Raw genomic sequence first — 10,764 nt, 5'->3', positions numbered from 1 at the left:
GTCGTAGGAGCTTCTTGCGACGTAGGAGCTTCTTGCGTCGTAGGAGCTTCTTGCGACGTAGGAGCTTCTTGCGACGTAGGAGCGTCTTGCGACGTAGCGAGAAGCGAACGTAATTATACGTAACATAATTTTTGCGGCTGTTCAGCAAATGAAAACGTCATCGTAATTTCTAATTCGTGTTCTAAACTTCGTGTTGGTTACGTGTACGTGTGTATGTATGTAGGTTTGGATGAGACAAGTATTGACACTGCAACACATCCAATGCCAGTTTGAAGGGTTGTTGTCCATTGAAAAGGCTGTAGAAGCATACAGTCGACATCAAGAAACCTCGATCACACTGCTACAGGAAAAAGTGATGGAGATTGAGGAAGCAAACAGACGCTTAATACCGCCTATGACTTCTGTAAGTACAGTTCGTGAGTTCTATCGATTCATCGATTGATTGCATCCGCATTCCATTGAAGAAACGTTCCTAGCATTGCTTTCAGTTTTGAAGATTTTTATTATTATAATTTTATTCTTATAGCTTCGCGTTTTTTTGCTACTTGCGTTCATAACTTGCCTATGACCGAGCATAGCAAAGGCAAAGTTGTTGAATCTCCGTTATATATCAAATGTTGAATACATTTAATTGCAGCTTAATTGCGAGGAACAATTAATCGCTGAACATCAGACAGGTAATATCAAGTATATGCATACTATATGTAACCCCGATTTAACGCTAATTCGGACATAACGCGACGAGTCGTTGGACCTCCTTTTTTTGCTCTTATATAACCACGTATAAATAGCCCGATAGAGTGCGACCCCGCTTTTTTCGCGATCACATTTTATCATGGACCCAAACCATCGCGTTACAACGGGGCTACACTGTATTGACAGACTCCTGTATTCTATATATGTATAATGTTCTCATGACGTGCACTGGTGGGAAAGAAAGGGTGTAAATATCGATTAGTATCGAACTTTACTTTATTCAGAATGTTTCTTTTTCTTTTTCTTTTACTGTTTAAGGTGACTGAAGAACTAACACACTGTAAGCTCATATGGACAGTGAATTCGTCAGCTATATATAGTTGGCCAACCTACAAGAAACTAAAATAAACCCAGTCTACGGGATATATGGCAAATTTGTTGCATGCGGCAGTGAAAACGACAACTAACATTAATGTACGAACATAGAGTATAAATTAATATAAAATACTTTACTATTATTAAAATATTAACCACAAATATAATACACACTTTATTAATATTTATCTATATTAACCACAAATATAAGATAAAAAATCATCATATAAGTTAAGCCAGCCTTTCCTAAATTATGATGAATTATGGCCTAAAAGTATAATTGGAATTATTGGCCAAGTCATATATATAACAATTTGTGTGTAAGAATAAGCCACACATGTCAATCAATTATACTTTTGTGATGCATATTTAATAAAAAAGAGACTTAATTGCATAAAAATAGACAAGTTGATTGTTATGTTTCAAGTGGACTAAACATTATTCATATAAACTCGTGAACCGGGTAGAAATTGCATTCAAAACATTATCACACACAATATTATTTCCACTACACATTTTTGCACCGTAAAATGCGTAATAAAATTTAATTATTAACATGAACAGTTAACTATGACTCGTAGCTAGGATAACCATAATCAAATTTAATCATTAACATGAACAGTTAACTATGACTCGTAGCTAGGATAACCATAATCAAATTGCAGTTAGACATGACAGCTATAAAACCCGCGACTTTGCTGCTGTCACTGCATTACTGTATACGCCGTCTCAGCCAGATGAAGATGTCATCGTAAGGTCGTTCTTGCTGGCAGGAAATCTTTCTCTGCTTCAGCAGAACTGTAGGTAAACATGAAGAAAGATGCGATTTACTATAATTACTGGAGTATATATCAGTTTGTATATATCATATTGTATGTTCTGTCTTGTATGTTCTGTCTTGTATGTTCTGTCTACTGCTAGTTTTTGTTTACCATATATATGTGCATGCCCAGTAGTTTATCAGACTGTATCGGCTTTGCTCACATTAATCAGTTTATAAACTATATATGAGCCTATAAGCTCTACTTGTTTACTCAGAGGTTAATTTATGTTCAGTACAAAGCCATTAATTGTTGTTTGTACTATAACTATACATTACAACTTGGGAAAATCGCATTTAGTATAAAGATGTGCACAATTTACCTGAAAATAATTGTAAAATCTATTATATTGCAATCTTTGCTCGTTAGAGTTACTAAAAGCTATCGAATCGCCTGCCTATGAACTGTGTTAAAGTGTAAATACTAAGCAGCACAACTTAATTGCATCCTGATACAGGAAACTGTACTGACCGAGACAACAGTAGAAGTATTTTGCAGCCACCCATTTGGGCATGTCAACTGGCACCAGAATTCTGAATGGAATCTCCAGGCTAGCATCCCCTTGAAGTAGTTCCTCTAATTTTCTATGCAAACAAAAAACAATAATATGGAGTGATTATCGTAGCACATCCGGTCCATGGCTTGTCATTAACGATAATTACCATTGGCTAATATGGACTAAAAATACTCAACAGTTAGATATAGTATATAGCAGTATAGAGTGAATGTATCAGCAATAGGTGATACCTGTACACGTGAGCAGCAGTATAGAGTGAATGTATCAGCTATAGGTGATACCTGTACACGTGAACAGCAGTATAGAGTGAATGTATCAGCTATAGGTGATACCTGTACACGTGAACAGCAGTATAGAGTGAATGTATCAGCTATAGGTGATACCTGTACACGTGAGCAGGTGTATAGAGTGAATGTATCAGCTATAGGTGATACCTGTACACGTGAGCAGGTGTTATCCGAGCTTGCGCTGGTATTTCCATCTCAGCAGGCACTTCTCTTGGCTCTTCCACGTATATTGGAGGATTCTCCATGTGCTCTATGTACAAGAATAATATAGAAACTCAGTTATTAATTTCACTACCACAGACCTGTTAACAGCCGATATGAAGATATCTGATCCATTGCAGTTATTCTACTACCTATGTACATGATATGGTTTCACATCAACTGCATGCTCTGCTTATCAATACATTTGTCAATAACCACCAAGAACTTGTCAAGAACCTATCAATAACTAAAAACATTGGCCTCTAAAAATCCCATTAATATAAATTCTCGAATAAAGGTTTTCCATATGCGAGTATCACTGCTGGTGGTTACAGGTTGACAAGTTGTTCTGACTCACCAGGCTGAAGCTGCTGCTCTAACTCAGGCTCCTCCAGGATGGCGACATCCGCACGCCTAACACAAAAAACCTCTTTGTAAAATACACGTTTTAGGCAGTACACATTCTTCTATTGTTCCTGCATTTCTTCACTGTTTCAGCAACTTAATTCTAAATTGTATTCAAAATTAAAATGTTGTATGTAATCTTTGCAATATACACGTTTTAGGCAGTACACGTTCTTCTATTGTTCCTGGATTGCTTCACTGTTTCAGCAACATCTCAACTTGTATCCATGATGAAAGTGTTGCATGTAATCTCAATCATTACCTGTTTAAGCTTTCAGTGATCGATTCTATATTTCGGCTTGCTGCGCTTGTCTGTCTGTCAGAAATACGACTATCCTCGTGCACTGCAGTAGAAAACATGACAAACATTCCAAATTTACAGATGAAGAAATCCATCAATGTCATCAGATTATTTAAGTTTTCATTTGACCTCATGCTTAGTTTTGTAGGTAACAATAACATCTCATCTATATACCCAAACGTCGATAGTTTCACCTCATAAAATGTGAAAATTCTATCTGAGCCAACAAGTTTCTTGATAATTTTAAATCTGCATAAATAAAGAAATTGGGAAATACTGGATCAACACAGTTTTGTAGGCAACACGTACGCACCTACATACGCACTTGCCTATTAATTTTCGGTAATGCGCTTAGCATTTTTTATCATTCTACTTACTGCTTTGGATTCCTGATAGGTGCTGGAAACTTGTCACTGGAAGATTACTACTCGATTCGTTAGTATTTGAGCGGTCTCTTTGCTGTTCTGGATCGTCACTATCAATACTCCTCTTTCTTTTGCCACTGGATGCCTGTGATCGATTACAAAATAACATATATAACGTTCATTTGTACACACCCAAATCGTGTTGTTAGTCATTCATGTATCTAATGTTCTGTCTGGATAGCAGACGTCAATCATTTAAAAAGGTCATATCAATCTAAATGTTATAGATTGATGGGCTCGTGGAAATATCGATGCACTGGCCAGTGCACCAATGTGCTGGGAAATAGTGCTAGCAGCATATCTTTCAAATATTATGCCATATCTTAATATGTTTGGTGCATGCATGGTATCTCATATCATGCATGTAAATCATATGAGAGAAATACTTTAGAAACCTTAATGGCTGTGCTAGTGAGTGGTTGGTCTTGTGCAGAAGTGCTTTCTAGTGTGGAATCCTCACGACGTTCTTCAACAACTGAAGAACTTTCATCATTTTGCTGCTGCATGGAAAACAAGTTAAAATACTCATTATTTTTGCAACTAGAAATTTCTACATTTAAATGCATCACAATTGATGGATGAATTACTCCTCGGTCTATAATAAAATTATTATTGATGTCGCTGCGATTTCTATCATATAATTGACGTGCCAGTTGTCTTAGCATATCTCGAATCGTATAGGGAATGTTCTTGTCATTTTCGGAATCTGATTCGTCACGTTCTGACATCTGTTCCGTGAAAGCGTTTCGTCTCCAGAGTGACAAATGTGGCTCCCGCTGCAGGCCTGTATGGACCGAGAGAATGCTTTAGTATTAGCATGCTATAGAATCTCACCTCCCATATCCTGCTCGATCTATGCTAAAAAGCACGTATACCTATCTGCATATGCAAAACACACCGAGATATTGTAGGATACAAGGTTATTGTCGATGAGAATATCGTTAATGTGCACGTTTTTAATGTCAGTGACATGGATGTGGGTGAGAAATGCCTGATATCAGTGTCCGTAACACTGTCATCTAACTGAGGGTATAGAGCCGTTGCATCATTGTCAAAACTGATAATGGTGTAACTTAAAATATTTAGAATTGTCTAGCTGGTATATCTTGTATGTGAGTTTAAAATAAACATTAGTTTACACGCATATACCTCTCAATCCTGGCTTGCTAAAGAGATCTGCTGCTGACTCTTGTCTGCTTGGGTAAATGGTCTACAATAAAGCATACATAGTTTATTTATTTATGATTATTTATATTCTTTCCAAGAAACAATTAAGCATAATGTACATCCAGTAATGATTACGTACACACGACAAACAGTTATATTTATGGAGTATCAGACGGTACCTATAATTACTGTATACAGCAAATTTGCTACCACATCCCAAAGCCAAACTTTCCTCTAGGGACTTTGACCCAACTTTTATATATATATATATATATATATATATATATATATATATATATATATATATATAGTAACACCTAACAATAAATTGCTTAGATTATTTGTACATATTGTACGTACGTACTATACATTTATTATAAGGACTGCCATATTAGGAGGGCATTTATTGATACACTCCAGCCCAGTCTATCCGTTTCATGTTCATTAGCACTTACGTCAAGTGGTCTCATTGTGTCTGATGTGTTGTTCATGTTTCTTCTCAACTGTTCCCGACTTAACTGCGTTGACCCGTCAACAAATCTCAGGCGCCTTGCAGCTCTTCTTTTCTGTGGAACATCTGCTAAATCAAGACTGTCGATCTCCAAGCTGTCAAACCTCTCAGGTCTTCCCTAATGAAAGTAAAACATTACTATATTCCGTAGCAATAGGGTCAAAATTAGTATATTGAAAGAGAGGATCATATAGTATATATTCGCAGACAACATGGATTTTTACATGTAAATATGTGCATAGAAATAATAATGATAAAATTGACGACCTTTAACATTATTGTTGATATCACTGCTAATCAGCATTAGCTTCTATGCAGCTGTAATCATTATCACACAAGCAGCAGATTAAAGCTAGCTGTGGGGTAACCCACCCTCTTCCTTTGTGATCGCGGGCTCTTAGTATCACTTCTACTTCTTCTTTGCACTGGGAGATGCCGTGGCTCAACGGCAGAAGGAACGATCGGAGTCTCTATGAGGGAGTTAATCAAGTCTCCTGTTTTGGGGTCAATCTCTAGAACAGTATCTTCTTGTTCTGGATCTGTAGTGGGTTGACGTGTACCGGCATCCTCCTCGACTCTTCCAAAGAACAGGTAAGGAAGGAATGCATGAATGTATTTAGTTTGTAAAGGAGTATGTCCATGCAACTATTATATTCAGTATGATGCAATTATATTGCAACGTGCAGTAATCGTAGTGTCTGCTATATATCTTTATGCCACCAGTCCCTAGAAAACAGCAATTTCACAGCAGCACTGCAACACAACTGAAGAGCTATACATGCATATTGAGCGATACCTCTCATTTAGTGCAGAAGAAACGTCGTCGTGGAAGAGAAGTGCATCAGTCATTTTCAGCTCGCTCTCCGCATGGCTCAGCCTCTCCAAGGCTTCATGATCAAGTGGAGGCAAGTCGTCCATCACTGCCTGTAATTGTCATCATTACACTGATTATATAAACAATATTTATACTTATATATAAATAGATAGATAGATAGATAGATAGATTTATATATCTATGCTATTTTAGGGTTTGCAGCATGGGAAACGGTGCTTACAGCTAGTTCCTCCCTCCTAACATCTGAGACTGGATCCTCTTGGATCAGGATGTCACCACGGCTGCTGACAGTGTGAGGGGAACCAGTCAGCATATCATCTATATAAATATGTAGAATACACATACATAATGCTTTGTGTGCGTGCGTGCATTATTTACTAGCGTGCTTGGCTTGAACAGCTAATTCTGAATTACACCATGGCAAGGTAAAGCAGCAGTGATAGTGTCATGTTGTATCTGCTCCATCCTCAGGCGAAGTTATACCTGGATACTATAAATATCTAACCTGGACGCTGCATCTCCAAGCTGCCTAACAGAGGACTCAGTGGTGGGGAAATCGGAGTCCTTCTGATTACGAAAAAGTCCTGAAAATAATATATGATATAGTGTGATGAAAAAAATAGACAAGATCAGAGTAAAGTTATCTTTTCATTTTGAGTGTAATACGTGATATCTATCATTTCTGCTACCTCATCACTGTACTGAAACAATGAATCTGAAACACCGCCAAGTTGTCCGAAACATGGGTTGCCCCAGTCCGTGTCGAATGTCCTGTAACAGGTAATAGATTTCAATCAACGTCATAATAAGTTCTTCTGCAATAATCATAAATGATATCAGACTATAAAGACATGATGAAGTGATTTTTATTTGATGATCAGTGAATACATCTTTCAAATATACTATTCTGTAACAACGATTTTATATGTGTATATATACAATGCAGTAACAAATATGCTTAACTTTGCACCAATTGTATTTAAATTCACATAAGATGTTTATATCTTACCTGAGCACTTGGAGATCCTTTGATGGGCTCATGTCAATGTACCTTAGACTGGTTTGAGCACTTAGTAGGTTTAAGTTCCTGATATATTCCATTGTATCACCTGAAATAACAATAACACAGGCTTCACAGCTACTATTTACAGTCTGATTTGTCGTTTCTCTCTAGATGAATAATATGACTGTTGGAGCAGGCCCATGCATGCTTTAATTGTTATTGCCAGTATAACGTCTTTGCTCTCATGCCACCCACTTTCTTCAAATCCTGAATTTGCCTCCGACTATAACTATACACACATGCAAACTGTGGTCCATCAGCCTACATGTAGTCTGCCCAGGCTCTATGTTTAACGTTGTAGGAACGTCACATCGCCACGTGGTGAGAAGCAAGAAGGTAACTTGCGGCTAGCCTACATGTGGCTTAAATAGACATAATAAATATACTACGATAAACCTACTAAGATAGTAGAGGCCCTGTTTTTGATGCAGCTTCACGATTCCATACATGAGCTGAGCAGACAGGTAAAGAGAGAAGCGTCTGCGGTCATGCAGTTTACCGTGTCGCACCATTATGTAATCTATGATGTCATCACTGCAATTAGAAGCAATAAATAAATGAATAATTTCAGTGACTAATAGAATTAACATGTAATTAAATGATTACATTTAATAATTTAAATTAATATTAGTTCCCAGCAAATCGTATTGTGTATCGCACTTGTATTAGATCAATTTTACGGTACATACCATGCTTTTGGGATGTTCACACTTACAACGTCTCGTTTGTTGAGCACCTTTATAGATCGGGTAGCAGCAATCCTGAAGACATTGTATAACGGATCAATAATAATTCACATATGCGATACAATTAATTGTTATTATAATAGAAGTGACAGTTAATGTCATGATCGATGCCATGATGATGATGAGATTAGCTATGCCATATGTTGTAGTACGGTATCAGATTTTATTTTGTAATGCTAGTAGTAGTAGTGCCTAGTGGTGTTATAATTTAAACACTGTTTATACTAGTTAATTTAATATACATGAGGAATGTTTTTTTTTTAATTCCTAGATCAGCAATTAATTGGGTCTATACATGTGTGTAAAGTATGTACATTGTACAATATAATAGTCAATAGGCCTACTAAACCCTGGGCACATAAATCGGTTAATGCTATATATAAATTATAATGTATCATAATAATGTATCATAATTTATCATCTTTTATGATTTTTTATCATGATGATGTTTTGATGATGATGATGATATGATGATGACTATCATGATGATAATTTATCATCTTTTATCATCTAATGTATCATATTTTATACTAACAGTTAAACACTTAGTCTAGTACCAGCAGTAGTAGTAGTAGTATTGCAGTAGTAACAGGGTCTATAGGCCTGCCTAATAATGGACTATCATTTCATACATTATGATTATATAAGTATCATATATATAATATATATATATATAAATCATTATACCCATACAGTCAGACTCATACATTATGGTACCGGGTAATGCATTATAATGATTATTATGACATCGTTGACATTTCTTAAATTGCTACAGTAGGGCCTATAGTATAGGCTATATTATGCTTACCATACTATGCCAAACTTCCCACCCTTCTTCTGCAGTATGTCGTGAGCGTAGAACATCGTATTAGTCTAACGCATACGCCTGAAAGTGAAACGGAGTTTGTTATGATAGCAAATCGTGATTTAAAGCTTTTGTAAACACGTTGTCATTTAACTACTAACTAGTAATAGTAATAGTTGTATGCAGTAGCCCATGGTTTCTGCATCTGTATTTGCAACGTCCGACTCGTAATCAATCTACTAACTACTTTTATAAGTCATAAATATCTTACCAATTTAATATATCCGTGTATTTAAACGCAGTCAATCGCCTTTTAAATTTTTAATAAGTGCGTAGCAGACAAACACAGCGGTGTGGCTTGTTATTGTGATATTATCCAATCAGCGCTTCGTATTTTTCCCGCCCCTGAACTGACCATTAAGGTGACAGCATTTTCCCGCCACAGAAAGATTAATAATAAATTAAAGTTGACTAGCATGAATTACATTATTATTTCGTCAGCAGCGTGGGAATATGTGCTAAAAAACATGTATTCTCCTCTAACATTTTCCCGTTTCAGTTTATTTCAGGTGCTTCTATGCGCGCTACCTATTGACCGATTTAATTATTAAAAATTTTGTTCTACGCATTATATATTATTTCCATTTTTTGAGCGGTTAATTATGCTTCTAAATGCTCTACGAAATTTACGCTGTCAATTTCACTTTATAATTTCCAACGTGAAGTTCAATCACGGATGGCTCCCGGATGGCTCTTTGTCGTTTTTCATCTTGTGCCAGTACGTTTTGTTTATACGCGCGACTGCGAGTGCATCCACCTACACGCAAGCATGCATAGTAAATTTCTTTTTATTTACAACAAACGGGCGTCAGCATTATGAAGAAACGTCAACTAAACGAACTAAGACAACGACACTTTATCTCCCCCCACCATATATCTACTCACGACACAACGCCTGCTCCAAAACTATCTTTCTATTTATTGCATCTAATTTATATAAAGTTTTACAACCAATCTTTTCCTCGGCCCGTAACTCTATCAATTTAGCGCCAGATGTACAGATTGTCCTTGTATTTAATATGCTGACGTACTTATCCCTCTACAGCTCGAGCGTGTCCGCGGGGAGGTGACAGTTTCAAAGCGCCGGCGAAGCGGGAACCTCAAAGGGCGCAGCAGCGGATAATGCAATATTGTGTTTGACGAACTGATTTGTGTTTGTTATCGAGTAAAGCGAACGCCGCGGCAACTGAGCCGCCGGTTCGAGCGTGTCCAGATTAAGTGGACATCCACGCGGCGATGCTTTGCCTACATGTAGTTGTGGGTGATAGGGAGACAAGACGTTCATAATGCCCGTATTATATATATAATCGTAATATATATATATATATATATATATATATATATATCAAGAGCTAATAATATACCTAATAATATCAAGAGCTAATAAGAATTATTATCAGCTCTTGATATATAGCAAGATAAATATATATATATATATCTTGTTCGCTATCTTGCCCTCTTGATCTTCTGCTACCCACTTTCTCTATTATATGGCCGTTTCTCTTCAACACCACCTGTTTGTCACTTCGATGCATTCCCGTGCTCTGCA

The 10,764-nt window shown here is 36.8% G+C and overlaps 3 protein-coding genes across 3 annotated transcripts in view; 1 reads left to right on the top strand and 2 right to left on the bottom strand.

The window, feature by feature from the left end:
• Positions 1–1,106, top strand: part of LOC106809565 — a gene marked incomplete in the record, with an annotated part of 4,259 nt that extends 3,153 nt beyond the window's left edge. The window contains 3 exon segments of the mRNA XM_014812687.1: positions 224–403; positions 638–677; positions 1,015–1,106. Coding sequence (XP_014668173.1) covers positions 224–403; positions 638–677; positions 1,015–1,022 — 228 coding nt within the window.
• Positions 1,107–1,714: 608 nt separating this feature from the next.
• On the bottom strand, positions 1,715–6,854 carry LOC106809558. Its single transcript, XM_014812680.1, has 13 exons — positions 6,762–6,854; positions 6,503–6,630; positions 6,079–6,283; positions 5,651–5,824; positions 5,178–5,238; positions 4,679–4,812; positions 4,424–4,528; positions 3,981–4,113; positions 3,565–3,646; positions 3,256–3,311; positions 2,844–2,946; positions 2,364–2,476; positions 1,715–1,869 (listed from the first exon to the last, which is right to left on the bottom strand). The coding sequence occupies exons 1-13, from the start codon at positions 6,852–6,854 to the stop codon at positions 1,784–1,786; spliced, it is 1,473 nt and encodes a 490-aa protein (XP_014668166.1). The 3' UTR covers positions 1,715–1,783.
• Positions 6,855–7,034: 180 nt separating this feature from the next.
• LOC106809564 (meiotic recombination protein REC8 homolog) lies at positions 7,035–9,455 on the bottom strand. Its single transcript, XM_014812686.1, has 7 exons — positions 9,427–9,455; positions 9,159–9,236; positions 8,294–8,365; positions 8,005–8,138; positions 7,551–7,650; positions 7,231–7,312; positions 7,035–7,125 (listed from the first exon to the last, which is right to left on the bottom strand). The coding sequence occupies exons 2-7, from the start codon at positions 9,212–9,214 to the stop codon at positions 7,042–7,044; spliced, it is 528 nt and encodes a 175-aa protein (XP_014668172.1). The 5' UTR covers positions 9,215–9,236; positions 9,427–9,455; the 3' UTR covers positions 7,035–7,041.
• Positions 9,456–10,764: the final 1,309 nt, after the last annotated feature.

Source organism: Priapulus caudatus, unplaced genomic scaffold (genome assembly GCF_000485595.1).
Source record: "Priapulus caudatus unplaced genomic scaffold, Priapulus_caudatus-5.0.1 Scaffold364, whole genome shotgun sequence".
In the NCBI taxonomy this organism is placed as follows: Eukaryota; Metazoa; Priapulida; class Priapulimorpha; order Priapulimorphida; family Priapulidae; genus Priapulus; species Priapulus caudatus.
This window is presented reverse-complemented; position numbering and strand designations above follow the sequence as displayed.